The 21230-nt window shown below is 41.2% G+C and overlaps 1 protein-coding gene and 1 long non-coding RNA gene across 3 annotated transcripts in view; one reads left to right on the plus strand and one right to left on the minus strand.

Annotated features, from left to right (window-relative positions):
* The window catches only part of ARHGAP25 (Rho GTPase activating protein 25), a 98364-nt gene extending 96858 nt beyond the window's left edge, over window positions 1-1506 (minus strand). For both annotated transcript variants that reach the window (XM_007521260.3, XM_060187169.1), the window contains exon 1: window positions 1126-1506. In XM_007521260.3, coding sequence (XP_007521322.2) covers window positions 1126-1186 — 61 coding nt within the window. In that variant the 5' untranslated portion in view covers window positions 1187-1506. The remainder of the gene's footprint in view (window positions 1-1125) is intronic.
* LOC132537479 (uncharacterized) lies at window positions 1053-11623 on the plus strand. The gene is made up of 2 exons (XR_009548931.1): window positions 1053-1202; window positions 11243-11623. It is a non-coding gene; the product is annotated as an uncharacterized LOC132537479 (long non-coding RNA).
* The last annotated feature ends 9607 nt before the right edge of the window (window positions 11624-21230 follow it).

The raw sequence follows: 21230 nt of genomic DNA on the forward strand, positions 1-21230 counted from the left end.
GGGGGGGGAAATCACTTGTTTATATAAGAAGTATGTACACTATTTATACCTTGAGCCAGCCTTGATATGCAATGAGTCCTAGCTGAATTAAGGGCCACATGCTCTGTGGCTACCAAGATAAATGGCTTCTCTGATTATTCCTAATTTTTTTTCAAATACTTTCTCATACCTACATCACTAATACTCCATTATGTGACTTTGCAATAAACCACTTACTCCAGCAGCACATTAACCACTATTAAAAATGCATGTCTGAATGTTTTTCCAAGCAAAACTTTTTCAAGCTATTAGAAAGTCCTTAACACTTATCTATGTCCAGCAACAATGAAATGATCTCACGTACAGTTATATATAATACACAGGGTCTCACTTTCAGTATAATAGCTTCATTCTCAATCACTGTGATCAATGTATTAGTAAAAGATACCCATAGAAATAAACTCATGGTAACAAATGCATAACAGATTAAAATCAATGCATTACAATCATTAAAAGGGAGAGAGATAAACCAATATACCCCCCCAAAAGCATGCCACTGTTCCTTAAGATAATCTAAATCATAACTCTTTTCAGCTCTTATAAAAATTCCCTTCCATCTTATGTCTTTAGCTAAAATTATTATACCTTTGAATGTTCTTGTTGCTTACTTTTCACTACTTGCTCCCTCACCTCAGCCTGTGGGTCCTCAGAGGCCCTGGAGACTGAGTGGGGTCACAAAATAGGGCCGTTTGACTCACAGATCAAACATTTCAAAAGACACAGAGAAATAAGGATGACTTTGCAAGCAGGAAAGAAATTGTCTTCCCAGAATAAAGAAAACTCACAGGTTTGCATGTAATCTGTAGCCTTATACCATCCGAAATGCCCCAGATCCCACACACAAGAGAACTCCATTCCACAGCTACCTTCAAACAAAAAGAACATTAGCTCCCCTCCCAGGGTTTGGAATTGTGGAGCCAAGATATGAATTTGAATGCAAATCCCCCCCCCCCCCCCCGCCCCAGACCCACATTTGCTGAGAGATCCATTTGTAAGTAGACTATGCTTCCTGTATACCAGCATGCAAATGGTGGGCACTCAAGCATAAGGAGTGTTGATAAGGCAACAGAAAGACATTAACCATACCTATTTTCCCAGCATCCGTTTTCAGGTTGAAATCCCAGTTTCTTCGCAGCTTCATGGACATCTTGCTTCCGGTTCGGGTGAGTAGCTGTTGAAGCAGTGAGTCTGTCACTATCAGTGCCTTTCTTGCCTTTTCGTGCTTTCCGTCTAGCTTGTGTGTGTGTGTTTCTTCCTTTTTGATTGCCTCACCAGTAATTGTGGGCTTGAGGTTGATCTGACGCAGTGTGCCTCCTCCTGTCTCTTACACGAAAGTTCCATCCATTTGTTAGTTGGGGATGGCACCCAACCCTTCCCTCAGTCCTCTTGAAGTGTGCACCCTGCTTTTCTTGCTTTCAGTTTTACCAGAAATATCCCAGCTGACATTTCGCTGTGCATCATGGGAAGCAAAACTCCTGTTCGAAAGAATCTGGGGCCTCACTGGGGCGAGGTTACGATACACAAATACTGCCTTTTGGTGTGTTTTCTTTTTCTTTTTCTTTCTTTCTTTTTTTTTTTTTTTTTCTAACTGTCTGTTTCCTTGCATTTGAGGAAGTGGTGACTTTTCGGTGTATATGATGGGTTATGAGTACTCTTGTTTGAGAAAACGGTTTTTGTGACATAAGTTGATACTTGTGATTAAAAGAAAATGAAAATTTCAAGACTCTCACCATGTATCTTGAGGTCTTCCTCCTTGTTGAATGGATAGTGTACTTGAAAATGGTAAATAAGACAGCCAATATTTCCCCAGTGGCCTTATTTTAAATTCTTCCTGTTGTAAAGACCACATAGTAAGTTATTGATCTGATCAGGATAAAAGGATCCAAATGATCTCAGTTTGATGTGGAGAGATTCCGATGTGTTTAATAAGTTAGCTTCAGTTGGGTAGACCTCAGATAATAATAGTATTTTGGCACTGTGTACAGGGCTTAAGCCCTGGAATTAGACTGTATACAAATCCTGACTCTTCCATTTTCTTATTATTGAGTTGTCAGAAAAAAATCATGGTGTATTTTTGTATAGAACACAGAAAAATATTATGAATTTTCTGACTACCCAGTATGTGAGTTTGGGCAAGTTTCTTAACCATTCTGTGCTCCAAAATTCTCATCTACAAATGGGGCCAGAGACAGAGATAACAATACCTACTTCATAGGACTGTTTTGAAGCCTTATTAGACACTATTTACAGCTAGCCAGCGTGCAATCTTCACATCCTTGGTCCATTTATTTTTAGACTCTCTTGGACAACGGTCACACTTTCTTCAATGCCTCCCACATGCTCAGGGTCTGCTGATGACCTGGCTTCCTGTTTCACTGAGAAAATTGATGCAAGTGAAAGAGATTGTCTGAAAGCTCCCATCACTATGTCTTCTCAGCAGCCTACATCTTAGCCTAAACACTCAGTCTTCCCTGTTACACTGGAGAAACCAGATGTCAGCCCTTCTTCATCTTTACTGCATCATCCATTTCTTCTTGCTCCTAGATTATTCCCATTAGCATTCAAATGTGATGATTTTTATGCTACTACTTTTAAAAACCTCTTTTGGGGGCCCTGGCAGTAGCTTGGAGGTTTAAGTGCACATGGGAAAACGCAAGGACCTGCATAAGGATCCCAGTACGAGCCCCTGGCTAGCAAGGCAGTTGCTTCACAAGCAGTGAAGCAGGTCTTCAAGTGTCTGTTTTTTTCTCTTTCTCTCTGTCTTCCCTTCCTCTCTTGATTTCTCTCTGTCCTATCCAACAACAGCAGCAGCGATAACAATAATAATGACATCAAGGACAACAACAACCACAAAAGAAATGGAAATAATGGCCTCCAGGAATGTAAGCACCAAGCCCCACCAATAACCCTGGAGGCACAAAAAAAAAGCTCTTTGATGCCATCTCTGACCTTTGGTTACAACCCCATTTCTCTCCATTTCTGGCCAAAGTTCTGGATAGAATTAACTATATTTATGAATTCTTCTCCTTTTATTATTTTCTTCTGAATTCTCTCTGTTAATGATTTTGCCTTATGAGTATACAGAAACTATTCTTCCTTTCTTTTCTTTTCCTTCTTTCTTCTTACCTATCTTTCTGTTGCCATCATCTGGGCTTCGCCATTCTGTGATGAATTTTTCAGATGAAGACATAGACTGAGAGGCAGAGAGAGAGAGAGAAAAGTGAGGGAGAGAGAGAGATTCTTCCAATACAGTGGGGGCCAAGCTCAAATATGAATTATGCACATGACAAAAGGCACAGAAAGTATTTCTGATTGGAAGTAGTTTTCCCACACATTTAATAGCCTTCTCCAATTTCAAGTACTCGTTCTACCTGATTCCCAGAGCCTCACACTGGCCTGGTTATCTGCTTATCTTTCTGTCTACTCTGTCTCCATTTCCTTACTGATTCCTTCTCATCTCTCTGACCTCTAAATATTGGAGAAAACCAAGATTCACTCAATGGGCTTCTCTTTTTAAGTATTTATTTAGTAATGATCAACAAGATTATAAGATAAGAGGGTTACAATTCCACACAGTTCCCACCACCAGAGTTCTGTATCCCATCCCCTCCACTGGAAGCTACCCTACTCTTTATCCCTTTGGGACCATGGACCCAGGGTCATTATGGGGTGCAGAAGGTGGAAGGTCTGGCTTCTGTAATTGCTTCTCTGCAGGACATGGACATTGGCAGGTCAATCTATACACCCAGCCTGTTTCTATCTTCCCCTAGTGGGGCAGGGGTCTGGAGAGGTGGGGTTCCAGGGTATATTGATGAAGTCATCTGTCAATGGACTTCTTTTCTATCATAAGCTCATCTGTCTGGAAGTTTAAAATGTCACATATCTCTGATGACTCCAGTGTTTATTTCCAGCCTAGATCTACCTGGGATATCCAGATTTCACACATCTCTGCTTAGATATCTCCCACCCAAGTACTAATCAGGTCCAACCCTGCTTAGCTTCTGAGGTCAGACAAGATTGGGTATGTTCAGGGTGGTATGGCTGTGGATTTTGCTTAGATAGCTAAAATCCATCCTGAATGAAACATATACAAAATTTATAATCAGGAACAGGGCAAAGGATGGGCAATGACCACTCAAGCGGTCAATTCAAATCATATGGCCAAGCCCAAAGTCAGCAAAGTGAAAAGTATACACAGCCCTGAAGAAGAGGGTGGGTGTGAGGAAGTGAATATTTGCTGATTAAGACTCCTCCTACTCATCACACCAAGCCAGTTTACTCAACTACATTCCAGCTTCTCCAGAGGTACTGGTTTCCTCCAAACTTGACTCAGCCAGTTGGAGACTTTGCCCCCCACCCCCACCCCATTCTGCATTGTTATCTTCCCACCCCAGACACCACTGTTCATCACCTACACTGACTGAGGATGCAGCCTGGCAGCATCTCCACGGGGAATTTAACACCATCCAATGTTATAGTCCTGGAACCTTTAAGTCAGGAATCCTGAAAATATTTTAGGGGGGTAGCATTTAGAAATACACAGAGAACCTCCTTTACTCTTTAGTGTAGGACCCTGTGAGTCTTGGTAATACTCGTGATTAAGGAGGAAGTTGGTTGAACATACTCAGAAAGGCAATCAAATGAAAAGCATTCTGGCAAGGCCCTGTAGAGCAGCACTGGTCAGTCCACTTCTTGGAAAGGGTAGAGAGAAGCCTTTTGCTGCAGTGCTGCTCTGCTCTTCCTAACCTAGAAGACTTACCTGGTCTCCAGGTTTGCATCAGCTTATGTAAAAGTAGTGGCAGGTGCCGGGTGGTTGTGCACCTGGTTGAGAACACATGTTACAATGCACAAGGACGCAGGTTCAAACCCCAGGTCGCTACCTGTGTGGGAGAAGCTTTGAGAGTGGTGCTGCAGGTGTTTCTCTGTCTCTCTCCTTCTTTATCTTCCCCTTCTCTCTCGATTTCTGGCTGTCTCTATCCTATAAATAAATAAAGATAAAAAATTTAAGAGCAAAAGCAAAAACTTATATTTTTGCTTATTGATTGCTAACCATCTATTGAATAATTCCGGATTTTTGCTGGGCTTTGCGAGGGATACTCATGAGCAAACAAGGCTTCTCTCTGCCCCACTCAGTTTACAGTCTGTTGAGAGAGTAAAACAACTAAGTAAACAAATACTATGTGATATAGTTGGTTAGCTGAAGTGAGGGTAACTCAGAGTTTTTATCAAAAGGGCTGAATTGGGAGAAAGGAAGTTTTCTTGGAAAAAGTATTTTTTTTATTATTATTTAAGACTTGATGCATGAATTGTGGAGGCAAACAGCACACAAGAGGCACAGAGGCAAGTAGGAACTCATTACTTCCTTCTGAAAATGATGAAATAAAATGGGTAGGATGGAGGTAAAATGAAGCTGGAGAAGTAGAGTGGGCTGGATCCCTGGTAAATGTCTATAAATACTTTTTACTTTATCCTAAAGGAAGTAGAAGTCATTGAAACTTTGTTCTGTTTTGGGTTTTTTGTTTTGTTTTGTTTTGTTTTGTTTTGCCTCCAGGGTGACAGTACTATGAATCCACTGTTCCTGGCAGCCATTTTCCCCCCTTTTTTTTTTTGATAGGACAGAGAGAAATTAAGAGGTGGAGGGAAGATTGAGAAGGAGAGAGAAAGATGGACATCTACAAAGCTGCTTCACAGCTCCTGAACCATCCCCCTGCAAGTGGGGAGTGGGGGCTCAACCTGGGATCCTTGAGCTTCTTACTATGAGAGCTTAACCCAGTGTGCTACCACCCAATCCACTAAAGAGTTTTCACTGAGAAGGATGGCAGATAACCATGTGAAAAGGAGAGAGGTTATTAGCAATAAACAAGGAAAAAAAAAGATAATACAAAAGTCATGTAGGTAGTAGCTTTGATAGTCCTGGTAGAATTTCTGTGGAAGAATAAAAAGAGATGTTCAGTTCTAGGCAACCAGTAGTTTACTTTCTATCTCTGCCTATTTTTGATATCTCATATATTGGTATGCTTCTAAATCCTGCTTCTAAGACCCCTTCTGTTTCATTGGTTTAATCCCCCCTGCTTAACACTGTATTCTATTTATATAACCACTGTTAACTACACACCGCCCTGCCTCAAGGGCATTAGTTTAACCCTCATTGTTTTGCATGCTTTTTCCTTCTCCCTACCCCCTACCCTACGTACATCCTCTTGGGACCTGACACTTCCGCCTCAGGATATATAAGCACAAGATTTTGATTAGTGATAGCTTAGATTGCGCTGTGTTCCACATGAATAAGGACTGAACTGCGTACCACTCAGCCATGAGTCCCTGGTCGTCTCTCTCTTCTGCCCGCGAAGCTAGCCCAACACTCATATAAGTGGAATCATTTAATGTGGTCTTTTTTATTGTATTAATATTCTTTTTTATTCAACAAGAAAAATATATAGGCTCTATTACATAATAATTGCCTTGATCTAAATTATTTAATCTAGGAGCAGATTCTCTCATTCTATGGACGACAAAAAGTTGTATCTGGTTTCTTTCACTTACTATAATAAATTTAAGGTTCATCCATGTTGAAGCATGTATCAGAAGTTTCTTTTTATGGCCAAATAGTAGTCTATTATAGGTATATAAAACCTATTTGTGTTTAGTTACTAGTTAGTGGATATTTGGATTGTATCTGGTTTTAGAGTTACCATGATCAGTACTATTAGAAATAGTCATATACTAGTTTTTATATGAATATAAGCTATTGCTTCTCTTGAGTATGTCTTCAGAGAGGAATTTATGGGACATGTGATGATTTGTGTGTAAATTCTGAGGAGCTTCCAGAATGTTTACCATTGTAGCTGTACTATTTTATATTCCTAACAGCAATGTTCTAGGGCTTTAATTTTCTTCCACTCTCTCTTCAACACTTGGTAACATCTATCTTTTTGTATAATTATTATTTCAGCCATTCTGCTGCTACAAAATGGTATCTCATGGTGATTTTTGATTTGCATTTCCCAGATAAAACTAATTATGTTGAGCATTTTGTCATATAGTGCTTTATTTTGGTTTCTCAAAGCATAGATTCTCCTTGAATCAGTCACTGATGTCACCACAGGGAAACAACATTTCTAGAAGATTTCATCCAGCTGAAACTCAAGGCTTCAATTTTGACTTATATCCTACTATTTTAATTTGATTCCTTTAAATTCTTCCACATGGGGAGCTGGTGTACACAGTGATGAATTCATTCTGAATCCAGTAGATTTTTTCCTATGCACATCTGCTCCACCAAAGTGCCATTTTTTCCTGCCCCCTGCCCGAGTCTGAAAAAGCAATCACATTTTCCTGGTAACTATCAGATATGTTGGGTCATATCACTTGCCAACAGATCTCTTCCTGTTTCCCCATCATGTCCCAGGTTGTGTTGTCATGTCATCTTTTATCACTGCTGTTGTAGCTGCTGCTTTCTGTAGGAATTTAGACCAATGTCTAGGTAGAAATGGAAATGCACTACACCAGCTGCCTCAAAAATGAGCATCAGAGAAACTGATGGGTTAGAAGGGGAGTTGTCTAGATTTTCTCTGCCCTGCCTCTCTGCGTGAACAGAGTATGAGAGAGCTACATTTCACTTCCCACCTCTGTTAGGATGTTTCTGCTCAGGAGATAAAGACTAGAAGACACCTCTGAACCCAAGTCTTGTGGTGAAACAGCAACCTGTTGATCAGTAGTTTTCTCCATATGCAGAACAAAGCTAGTGCTTGTCCACTAGTTTTGTTATTTTTTAACAGAATCAACTACACTTATCTTGCTTTCTTCCCCAATTCAGTTTACAGTCTGTTGAAAGAGAACACAAAGATAAATCTTGAGCATCTTGGTACCAGAGTCTAGAGGAAAGGTACTATCCATTTCATAATTTATCAACAGCAAAAGAGCTTGAGATATAGGTAAATGGCTATAAATTTGGCCTTTATTTCACGCATTTCTCACAGTCCTTATAGAGTTGTTTGGTGAAGTTCTAAAGTCTGACCACACTGTTAGTGAGCCTACCCCAGCTGACAGTAGTGTAGACTGTCTACAGAGAGTTTTATTTATTTGTTTTGTTTTTTATAGAGATAAGGACGGGGGGGGGGAGGGAAAGAGAGAGACCACAGTACCAGAGCCATCTTCAATACTGTAGGGGCTGGGCTTGAATCTGAGTCACATACATGGCAAAGCAGCACACTCACTCTTTAAGTGAATTATTTCATCAACCATCTATAGAGAATTTTAAAAACATAGCAAAACCAAGAGTTTGCTTAAAAGAAAATATCATCACCATATGTCATCTCTCTTGAATAATGTCTATGCTTCTTCTTCTAGCGTTTGCCCTTCTTCCGTAGCCAGTTAAATGGCTTTGAAAGTGACTGGGATCCATGTGGATTCAGTCAGCTAGGAAGGATCGTCAGTTTCCCCAATGAATGGGTACTCACGGGATGCACCACGAGAAGGTCGATCCAATGCACCCCTATTCTAAAACTCCCTAAAACTTTCAGCTCTACCTCTGTATGACCCACCAGTCCCTGCTGGTTATGTTCCCACCTCACTCAAGTAAGGATTCTCTTCTGGCTGTGGAACCTGTCCAGGTGTTCTATATTTTGACTGATTACATCACTCACTGCAAATATCAATGCCACCCCCAGTCTTTCTCATCTCAGTTCGGGAGGAGCTGAACCTCTTTCTAGTTCCTACCCCACTCTCCCTAGTAACGGTGTAGAAGAAATCCCTCATCCTGTGCCCTGTCCTAGGAGCTGTGAATTCAAGGCAGGTGACTTAGTTCAGAAAATCTGCAGTATGCCATTCAAAAAAGAAATGCCTGCATCTCAGTGAGCTTTGCCGTAAATGTTTAGATAGAGCACCCATTTTTTTTAATGTATTGGACTTTGCCTTTTAGGAAGGTTTAGGTTTACAGAACGATGAAGTAGAAATGACAGAATTCCTTTTCTCCCCCATCTCATAGTTCCACATTTCCCTTCTTATCAGGAACAATGTTGTTGTGGGGGCACATATGTTATACTGATGCCTCAATATTGGCAGGTAATTATTAACTAATTTACATAGTTTGCATTAGAACTCATGCTTTGCATTATATATTCTATGGGTTTGACAAATGTATGACATGTAGCCACCATAATGTTATTCTTTTTATCTGTAATAAAAAGACTAATGAAGCTTTTCCCTTGCAGGTGGGGACCAGGAACTTGAACCTGGGTCCTTGTGTACTATAGTGTGGGCACTTAACCAGGTGCACCACCATCTGGCCCTGAAACACATTTCTTTAAGGATGTGAGTTAGCCAGTTTGACTTCTATCTATTATTCCACAGTCGTTTCTGCAGATTTGAAACATGGGCTCCTTGTTGGGGATACATTCCACTAGAAAATACATTTCATGGCCCAGGAGGTATCATAGTGGATAAAGCACTGGACTCTCAAGCAGGAGGTCCTGAGTTCAATCCCTGGCGACATATGCACCAGATTGATGTGTGGTTCATTCTATCTCTCTTCCTATCTTTCTCGTTAATAAATAATAAAGAAAGTACATTTCTAACTAAACCCCCCCAAGTGTATTCACTGAGCTAGTGATTGCATATTTTGTGCATGATTGATTCTTAGCATGCACCTCATTATATGTGGCATATGGACACAGCAAAGGAATATCTTTGTTATTAATTTAATTTAATTATAAAATAGAAAATATCAACAAAACCATAGGATAAGAGGGATAAAGTTCCACATATTTCCCACCACCAGAGTTCCATATACCATCCCCTCCACAAGAAGCTTTCCTATTCTTTATCTCTCTGGGAGTATGGACACAGGATCATTATGGGGTGCAGAAGATGGAAGGTCTGGCTTCTGTAATTGCTCCTCCACTGAACATAGGTGTTGGTAGGTCTTTTTCTTATGTATTAATAGCCTTTGTCTTTAAGAAAGCTGAGTTTAGGGAGCAGAAGATAGCTCACTAGGGAGAGTAAACACCTTACCAACCAAGAAATCCTGAGTTCAGACCTCATCCCCACATGAGATGACCATGAAGAGCACCAGGGGAAGCTGCATGAATGGTGGATCAGTGCCGTGGTGTCTCTCCTTCTGTCTGCCTTGCCCTCTTTCCTCTATCTCTCCTTAAACAATGATAATTTTAGAAAATAATAGTAACTGAGTTTAGAAAATACAACTTTCCCATAAAGATCTTTGACCCATACTCCCAGAAGGATAAAGAACAGGGAACATCCAATGGAGGGGATGAGATACAGAACTCTGTTGATGGGAATTGTATGCCATTATACCCCTCTTATCCCACAGTCTTGTAGATCATTATTAAATAACCAATAATTTTTTAAAAATACAAGTTCAAGATTTCATCCTCTTCCTATTTTCTATGTGATGGTGAAAGACCTGGCAGAAGAAGAGACTTTTATCCTGTGAGCACACTGTGATCACAGGGGACCAGGTGCCAGCACCTTGGCTCAGGCTCAGATGACAAAGCCCTGGACCTCCTTGACTGTGCCATGAAGAAAGCATATTCCTCCTCATTGCTCACCTCACCTCTGCTAATGTCTCTGACATTGATCCTGATGCTTGATCACCGTTTTATATTCCAGTAACCTTTACTTTTCCAACTATCCCACAACCAAAGCTTTTTTTTTTTTTAAATTTAACCCTAAAAGACATTGTTGCTATCAAAATTCTACCCAAAGGAGAGATGTTTATTAGATCCCTGGAGTAGGAAGAGAAATGCCTACTTATATGGGAAATTTGTCACCAAATGGTTATAAACAGAGCCTGGTTTTTGAATGGAAGTACACAGACCAAACTGGGGAGAAATGTCCCTTACATAATGTCTCCTCTAGGTCACCTTTACAGCTTACATTGTGTTGAATTGGCCCACATGAATCAGCGACACTTCATCACGTTAGACCAGAAAAAACAGTTTCAGAAGACTCATTCTCTGAGACTTATTCTGCTTCCTACCATTCATTTGTTTATTCAACAAATATCCAGTGAATTGCTCAGCGGTTGTATACCAGACACTGTTCTAGTGCTGAGAATATGGTCAAAACAAAACAGACAAAAGTTCTTGCTTTCATGGGAGCTTATTCCAATTAAAAGAAATAGACACGAGTTTAATAAATAAGTAAGAGTAAATACAATTCATCTTCATTACTCTGCCACCAGGTTCCAGGTGATACCATAATGCCAACTGGACTTCCTTGGGCAGAGGACCCCACCATGTATCTTGAAGCCCCACCTCCTCAGACCCCTGGCCTTCTAGGGAAAGAGAGAGAAAGTCTGGGAGTATGGATTGACCTGCCAACACCCATGTTCAGCAGAGGAGCAATTACAGAAGCCAGACCTTCTACCTTCTGTACCCCACAGTGATCCTGGGTCCATACTCCCAGAGAGATAAAGAATAGGGAAGCTATCAAGGGAAGGGATTGGATATGGAGCTGGGAGTGTGCATTGTGTGGAAATGTACCCCTCTTATCCTATGGTCTTGTCAATATTTCCATTTTATAAATAAAAATAAATAAATAAATAAAACAGGTTCTTGAATAGAATTGTTTTGTCAAAGATCATTTCCTTAAACATTGATGAAAAATAAAGAAATCCTAGTTCATTATGTTCTAGTTCATTATGTTCTAGTTCATTATGTTCATTGATGAAAAATAAAGAAATCCTAGTTCATTATGTGTCATCTAAAGTCACAGGTTTCAAGAACCTGTCCATGATGTTGAGATATGAAAGTCTTAGATGATGTGAGGCCTGGGGATGGAACTGTGCAGTAACTGCCCCATCCTGGGGGACCATCTCTGGCCCTGTCATTCCCCTGTCCTTCACATTCATCACAGAGTCAAAGGATTGAGTGCAGGAGATGGTACCTGTTTCCTCTCCAGGTCCTCCAACCCACTTGCATAATCCAGGATAGTGTCCCTAGCTTAAGATCTTTGACTTTATCATATCTTCAAAATCTCTTCACATATCCTCAAGTACATGATTTGGGGTGTGAGTACATCTGGGGAGTGGCATTATTTAGTCTTCTGCAGTCTTGTTGTCAGATACTATATTAAAGTAATCAAGCACTGTCAGTACTATTTAGCAATGTTACTATGTCCCAGGCCCTTTATATACATGAAGCCTAAACATAAGAATAACCCACAGTAGATATTATCACCCTGTCCTTGTAGGTGAGAAACCTTGGGTTCAGAAATCAGTGTGAGGCAGAGTTGGCAAACGGGCCTACACGAGTCCTGCAGAGCACCCAGCAGCAATGGTTCATGTCACCAAAAATCACCTAAATTGTTTCCAACCTCAGCACAAATGACACTGGGTAGCCTTGGGTTTTCTGGTTATCTATTACATTCGCAGATTAAATTTTCATCATTAGGTAGAAAAGAAACATTTAAATGTCGTGCAAAAACAAAAGTGATGGCTTAGGTGAAGAAAAAAAAAAAAAAAAAACCCTAGCAATTTCCTGTGTAATGTCAGCTGACTGGCCTGTTTCTAGAAATCACACATCCAGACAGGGAAGGTCCCCATCTTAAATCATAGATGCTACTCTAATAAACAATGGCTTAAATATTTGGTGGGACAGAGAAATGAAACTTTGACAGAATAGGAATTGGAGACATAGAAACAATTTAAGCAGCTTTGGAGGTTGTATTTTGTTTTTTTTTATGAAAATAGTTCCTAAGCTTTGCTCTGGGCAGAGATCAAATTCCTTTTAATTGTGGATGTGAATAAATGCAAAGAAACTGTATCATGGGCTAGCTTTTTTTCCTGTTCTTATGTCTGGAATCACACATGAATTTTGTTGGGGACAACTTGAACTAACACCAACTCTAGATTCATATTGGAAATAGCTCTTTTACAAATGAAGATATGTACAAGTCTTAATTGCTCTGACAATTAAATTAATATCATGTAAAAGAGCTTTTTCTGAAAATCAAAGCATGAGTTTATGAGCCTGACCAAAATTCATTTTCTCTTTTCACCATCAGAACCAATTATCAGGAATTCATCATCCTTTGATTGATTTTGAATTTTATATATTAGTTCAAGGATGAGATTGTGTATTTTTCTGGTCACTGAGCTTTGTAAGAATACAGATTCCTAGCCAGTCTATGCCTCGGTTTTTTTAAATATTTTTTAAATGTTATGTATGAGAAAGATAGGAGAGAGAAAGAATCAGACATAACTCTGGTACATGTGCTGCTGGGGACTGAACTCAGGACCTCATGCTTGAGAGTCCAATGCGTGACCCACTATACCACGTCCTAGACCACTGCCTCGATTTTCTTATCTGTAAAATGGGATGAATAATACAAAAATCTTAATTAAAATAAAAAAGAGAATTAAGTTTGTGATAGGTCCAAATGTAAAACAGTTTGTTTTGCCGATGTGTGGAATTAGTTTAAACTAAAGTTACATAGTTGCATTAACTCTCCCCCCGCCCCAGCAGTCTGTGTGTAATTACTCATCGTGAACCATAGATTTCATATCACTACTGCAAGCTTTGTCACTTCCTGTTCTGGTAGCACCCTGCTGAGCATCTCAAGATCTCAGGACAGGAGAAGCTGACTGACAAAACAGTCCCAATTTGATGTAAAGACATAGTTCTGGACTGTTAAACTAGAGTTCCTCTCATAGGCAGAACAATATAAGTTTGCCTTTCTGAACCATGAACATCAGGATTGGAACTCTCTGCCTTCCTATCTGCCACTTCCCACAACACCACCTCCTTCCCTCCAATATGTACAAGCTGATACAATTGAGTCTATTATTGTTTACACATATGCCAGCCAGTGTGCCAAGTTGGAATAGATATAGCACATGTGAACTTGGTAGGTATCAGCTTTCTTTCTTATTAAGTTCCACTGGATGAAGCCCCAAGGTCTCTTCAGGATTTGCAAACTGATAATAATAATAATTCTTGAGAGCTTATCTGGAGGTTCTAGCAGGGGAGCGCAGCTACTCCTATACCCTTGACAAAGGCCGATCCATCTCTATTGGGGAAGGCAGTCCTCTTCAACCGAGCTCAAAGCTTTGGGAGGGACCATATGGAGCGGTGAGGGAGGAAGGGGACACCTGCCTAGACAGCCAGAACAGCCAAATCAACCCTGGCAATCAATGGGGTGACAGATGTCACAGCCAGATCGCCCTCACATCCAATACTTACTCTTTACTAAGAAATCACTGTGAGTGGAGAGTTTGCTCAGTGCGTAGATCATTGAACTTGCATGCCTGAAATCCCAGGGCTGATCTTTAGTACCACACATAGTAGAGTGGAACAAATAAATATAATCTTGAAAAATATGTCTATCTGAAAAAACAACAAAAAAACAATTGCTATATAGATGCTGTATAGAGTGCTTTTGATCTCATCTGATCTTCCCATCAGCTCTTAGAAGTAGACATCCTGTTTTCATTTCATGTGTGAGAAAAGAAAAGCATAATTTGGTTTGCCTGGGGTTATGTAGTTGAGGAAGTGGGATTCAAATGGGTCTCTCTCCAGCTTAGGTTCCCAAACTTCCTCACCTCCCTATGCCACCTAATGCACAGGAACACTCCAGGGCAGTGCTGTTAATTACTGTACAAAGGGTTTAGAGCAAGCACCGTTAGTCAGATAGTCAACAGGGACAATGCTTACTGCTCTCCAAGGTGGAGAGAGATGAGTGTGGGCTGGGCTTCAGCGGGATGCACTTGGGCATGTGCTCCGGAGCAGATAGGCACCTCTTTAATCTGTATTTTCACAGAGGAAAGTTAAGTGACTGTGTTTTGCTCCCTGAGCTAGCCACTTCTTCTAGCGTTTGCCCTTCTTCCGTAGCCAATCAACAGCATCAGGTTGAGCCTGATGTCTGCTTGTTGCTGGCTTTGAAAGTGACTGGGATCCATGTGGATTCAGTCGGCTAGGAAGGATCGACAGTTTCCCCAATAAATGGGTACTCACGGGATGCACCACGAGAAGGTCAATCCAATGCATCCCAGCTAGCCACTTAAGGGCCCAATAGACACTGTAGCTATTGTTAGGAAGGAGTGTGGAACAGCTGGAACTTTCCTTGACACTGGACACTCCAGGAAGCAACAGTTACAAATGGAGTTGCTATTGTCAGGATACTCAGCACATGACAAAGGAGATCATTTATGATCTTAACGAGCTTTGGTTCTCACCTTGAGAGAGGCAGACACCTTCATGCATCGAGAGCATTATCTACTGAGCAAAGTCTCATATTTAGAAACAGGGAGCCTATAAACTCATCCTGTGAGCTGTAAGACAAGGTTAGACCCTCCTGGAACTGAGTTCAGTTTACTCTAGCCACAAAGCACTTAGCTGGCAAAGAGTACATCTCTATATCAAATGGACCTCTTGATGTCCTTCTCATTATCAGTCTTAATGACTATTTTATCCTTGTGCTGGGTATGAGCATGGGCCCTGCAGGCCTCTGTGATCTTCTGGGGCTATTAATAAATGGCTGCTATAACCAAAGACTCAGTGCATTTTATCTTCCTGTGTTCTTCTTACTCCCTTTCTTCCTTTATTTTTTTTTCTTTCTTTTTCTTCTTCTTTTTTTTTTAGAGGAAAGGGGGAGACTGATAGAGAGTGAGAGTGAAGGAGAAAGAGAGAGAGATAGAGAGACCTGCAGCATTGTTTCACTATTCATGAAGCTTCACAGGTGTGGACCAGATCCCACAGATGTTTGAACCCAGATCCTTGAGCAAGGTAGCATGCATGCTGTATAGTATGCACCACCAACTGGCCCCCTTCCCTCGAGGGTTTTCATTCCAAATACTTGGCTAAAAGTGATGTTTCCTATGATGGATCCTCAAATATATAGTCAAGAGGTGGGGATTATGGGCATCTGTGTGGCTCCAGCCTGAATAGGTGATGATACCAATGCTTTGTGTGACATATATGAAAGCAGACATGAATACTGCCCAATGAGGCAAACAGAAGAGGTGATGAGGTTCTTCAGGGTGGAGTATGTTTCCCCCACTCCAGGTGCTAGCAGATCAGGGGAGAACATCAGGGTAACCAGAGTCTACAGGCCAGCAAACCTCTCTAAGAGGGCATGTCATTGGCCCTAAAGAGGGATGGTGACCCAGGGGTCATACTTTCAGATGTAAGAAGCCCTGGAAATCACAAGGGAGGCAGGGAAGAGCAACCTAGGAGCAAGGTGAGGAGAGGCTTAAAGTCCTGCAAGTTTGTGTCCACTAGAAATTAAAAGAGGAAAGAAACCTGACACTCTGCTATAAGCCTCAGGCGGGAACTAACCTTGCTCTGCTGACACCACAGCTTTAATCCAATGAGTCCAATTTCACAGTGCTGACCTCCAACACTTTCAGAGAATAAATCTGTTTTGTTTTAAGTCACTGAGTTTATGGTAATTCATCACAGCTGTCAGTGTAAACTTGTAAAAGATCATAAAACTGGTTTTCTGAACCACAGCAAAGCAATAATTCACTGAATAGAGCCCCTGCTTTGCCATTTATGTGGTCTGGGCTCAAGTCTTGGCACCATCTGGGAGTGCCATCGCACGAGGCTCAACTCTGGTGCTATTCTCTCTCTATCTCTCTATCTCTCTCTCTCTCTCTCTCTCTCCCTCTCTCTCTCCTCTCTCAGTGAGAAGGTAGGTGAGGAGTAGTGAGACTGTACATGGGCAAGTTCATCAATCTTCTTCTTTTTAAAAAAGATATTTTATGAGAAGCCAGGTAGTAGTGCACCTGGTTAGGCACATGTTACAATGTTCATGCACCTAGGTTCAAGCCCCTCTCCCCACCTGCCGAGGGAAAGCTTCAAGAGCAGTCAAACAGTGCTGCAGGTGTCTTTCTCCCCCCCACCCCACCCCTCTCTCTCTCTCCCTCTCTATTCCCCTTCCCTTTTAATTTCTTTCTGTCTTTAGCCAATAACTAAATAAATAAATATTTTAAAAGATGTTTAACATTTATTTATTTAGTGAGAGAGTTACAAAGAGAGAAAGATTACAGCATTTCTCAGCTCTAGCTCATGGTGGTACAGAGAATTGAACCTGGGAACTCAGGCTTGAAAGTCTTTTGCATAAACATTATGCTGCCTCTTCAAGCCCATCATATTTTTTTAATTGATTTTCTTGGGAAATTGAAGGCATTTTCCAACAAGATACACTTCTATTCTTGCAGAGCAAGACAATCACATGTGTATGACACATCCATTTCATAACAGATTCAAAAGCAGAGGAGTCCACTAAGAAGCATGTGGAGTAGGGGGAAGAGGCCCCAAATAAGACTCCAGAGCAATGATTTTTCAGACTCATTTGTGTTTATCTTGAGCATCTGGGTTCTTGCTAGCATGAATAGTCTCATTTTGGGACAGGGGAGGCCTGAAACTGCATTTCTAATAATTCCCCAATATGGCAAAGTTGCTAGCCCCATATATCACCATGACTAGCCAGATTCTAGAGGACTACTTTGAAGGGGACAAATTTGATGTTCTCTCAAGAGACTCTTTTAATGACCTGCCCTTAACTAACCTCCCAACTCTGTCCAGTTCTTCATAAAACTCTCAGATAGATGTGTTGGTCTGCTGGGTGTTCTTGAGTGGCTGAATATCATTCCACTAAGCAAGCTGGAGGTATTAACTCACTTGGACCAGTTGCCAAACAGATGCATCCCAAGGCAACATAAACTGTACTTGCTGTTTTGATTATACCATGAAGTCAATTACGTAAGCCAATAAAATACATGAGTGCAAAGAAAAATGCAGAGTTCTTTCTATGAAAAATCAAGTTAATGGCTTTGCAAAGAGAGAATAAATGGAGACCACATAAAACATGTCAAGGCACACGTGGGAAAGCAGAGATGGAATTGTAAAACTCTCTACACTTACAATGCCATAAAATATGCCTTTAACTTTTCACTTCCACTTTAGAGAAAGCAGAGCTTTCCTGCCAGTGCACTGTGGATAAGATTTAGGCAAGAAAAATGAAAGGGGCATGCAGATACTTTTAAGTGAGTGCTGCCACTCTGAGTGGTGGTTATGGCATTCTTGCTTATGCTTTAGATCTTTGGTTTCACTAACACGACAGTGGTATTTGGTACCTAAACTGCCCTGTTAAGGCTCATCACCACACACTGGTCAAAGATGTGATTAATCTCCTGTCTTCTGCAGAAGAAGAATTTGAAAGGAAACAACTGACTCTGTTCCAGAATCAGCAAAAGCCTCAGTACCCTGACCAAGAGCCAGAGCATGATGCTTCTGTTGTGTCTTAATCCTAAAAGGGTGGAATCCTGATTAGTTGCAGCATAAGACCTATAGTTTAATGTATATTTAACTATAAGAGTAACATTAGGAAATTCACATAAGGGGGGGGGGTCTGAGTGGTGGCACACCCAGACAGTGGTTACTGTGGTTAAGTACACACATTACAGTGCTCAAGGGCCCAGGCTCAAGTCCCTGGTTCCCACCTGCAGGGGGGATGTTTCACAAGTGGTGAAGCAGGGCTGTAGGTGTCACTCTGTCTTGTTGTCTCTCTATCTCCCCCTTCCTTCTTAATTTCTCTGTGTCTTTTGCTAATAAGTAAAATAAATAATAATTAAAAATTAAAACAAAGAAATAAGGTAAATCCCAACTATGAGATTAATAAAAAAAATTAACTTAGTCTCTATCTGTTGGGCCTTTAGCCAGTCCCCCTGCTCTGCTTACATAATCATTGTTTTGCCTGAAATATCCCCACACCTTATTCTCTCAGGGTATTGCTAATTCAATTAAAACCACTGCAACAGTTGCTAAGGACGCTTCCACCTTCCCAGCATGCCTTTTGCCTCCCTCCACCCCCTTTCCTAGCCAATCCCGTTCCCAACTTGCCACTTCCACCTTTACCCTATAAATCCTGCTGCTGTTCCAGTTTCGCTCTCTTTCTCTTCCCCATCCTGACCCAGAGAAGACCTGGAAAAGGGCTGGTGGTCATAGTGGTAGGCGGCCATTTTGCTAGCTCCACGTGGCCTAAACCGCTGGAGTCGGAGTGAATAAAGCATTGTGTTCCTGCTCTGCCACAAGTTCCTAGTCCCTTCTCTCTCCCCGACAGCTATCCAATAATAAACATATACATAAAAAGAAATGCACACAAGGCAAATACTCCTGTATAAACAGACCTCACATTCTGACATTTAAAGTGAGAGACAGGGAGTGGGGTTAAGCGCAAGTGCACAAAGCGCAAGGACCAGTGTAAGGATACCGGTTAGAGCTCCCTGGTCCCCACCTGCAGGGGGTTTGCTTCACAAGGGGTGAAGCAGGTCTGCAGATGTCTATCTTTTTCTCCCCCTCTCTATCTTACTCTCCTCTCTTCATTTCTCTCTGTCCTGTCCAACAACAATGATATCAATAACAACAACAATCACTACAACAATAAAACAAGGGCGACAAAAGGGAATAAATAAATAGTTTTTAAAAACCAAAAGCTTGAAGTGAGAGACAATCCACAGGTATGCTCATCTAGGATCTAAGAGTGGGTGAAATGTCAATAGGGGCAAAACCACAGAAAACTGAAAGAAGTTGGATCAGAAATTTCTACAGAGCACAACACTGATGCCTGGCTGAGTTGACCCTATAGATCCCATGGTGGTTTCTCACCAGTGTAAGTGCTATCTTAAGAACACATTGTGTGGTTGAGGGCTTGAATAAACTAAGTATACATTTTCGATATATTTGTTCTAGGCTGGTGAAACTTCAGTTATGTAACATTGTGGAGATTTAAGAATCCATAGTCCACATCATCTGAGTTTCTTTGAGAGGAAAGTGTGTTAACCCAAGCTCTAGCAAAAGCAAGTTCAAGGTCCCCACTGGGATTCTTCTCTGCCACCCCAATTCATGGCAATGTGTTTAAAGTATCTATATTTGGGGAGCAGCCACAACATGTAGAGCTATGAATAATTCCTAGGGGCCTGGGAGGTGCTCAATGGGTAGAGTGCATGACTGGTATGCTTTAAGTCTTGGATAAGATCCCCAGTACCACAAGAGAGCAACAAAGACAGAAAGGGCTCAAGTTCTGTGGGTGGTAGGGTGGTAATTTCATGTATCTTTCCTCTCTTTTCTGCTCTCTTTATCTCTGTCTCTCAAAATATTCACTTGGAGAGGTGACTAAGGGGTATCATGCATGCAAAAGGGCCATGGATTTACAGGGCCACAGTTTTTAAACAGGAGTATCTTTAGCACCCAAGTATGTCCCACAAAGGTTAGATGGGTGTTCCAGAGAAGACCTCATTGAACAGAATGGTTTAGACCCTTGCAATTCATCTCAAAAGCAAGAAAGACTCCTGTTTTCTACTTTTGAAATATGTTGTAAAGATATAAACAAATTTCTCTAGAAATAAACAACAACATACAAATCAGTAGCCTCATTCTTCTACCCTTTCACACAAAAGCCCACAGAATAGATGGGGGGGGTGGGTGGCACAGTCATAAAAGCAGGATTTGTAAGCATCAAGTTCTTCCTGAGTTTGATTCCTGTCACTGTATATGCCAGAAAGACACTCTAGTTCTCAAATCAATCTCCTTCTTTTTTAAATAGAAGTGTACAGAGGAAGAGCTCCAGGATTACTCCTAGAATTCTAGATTATCATTATCATTATAGTCTTTTCACCTTTGACCTTCACCCACTGAAGGTGTCAGCTTGTCCTTGACTATAAGATATTGGCAACAACTCCACTTTCTCACCTACAAAAGATAAAATCTGGGGGAAGGATGGAGGATTACTACCCCCACCCCCATTCTTTCATGCATGTCTTTCAAGAACTCTTTTCCCAGAAGCTCCCTCAAATAAAGCTTTCCCACATGTGTTATTAGCCAGAACAGGGTCATGGATCTTACCCTTCAACCTATCACAGGCAAAAGGAATGGAATTGCTTTGGCTGATTTTCAGTTTGAGTGTGCCTCAGAAACCCTTGGAGAACTTGTTAACATACTAATTGCCATATGCCACTCATGTAGGTTGTAATGCAGTAAACCTAGGGTGGGGCTGGGGAACCTGCAGTTCTACTATTCCCATGTGATACTAATGGTGCTGGTTTAAGAGTCACTGATTTTGACAAGGCAGCTACCAATGAATGTACCCCTCTTCTATCAGCGCTGCAATTTCTCTGACTTCCTGCCCATGTTTCAAGTTAAGCATCCCAGTGCACATGGCCTGCCCTC

This window comes from Erinaceus europaeus, chromosome 3 (genome assembly GCF_950295315.1).
Source record: "Erinaceus europaeus chromosome 3, mEriEur2.1, whole genome shotgun sequence".
NCBI lineage: Eukaryota > Metazoa > Chordata > Mammalia > Eulipotyphla > Erinaceidae > Erinaceus > Erinaceus europaeus.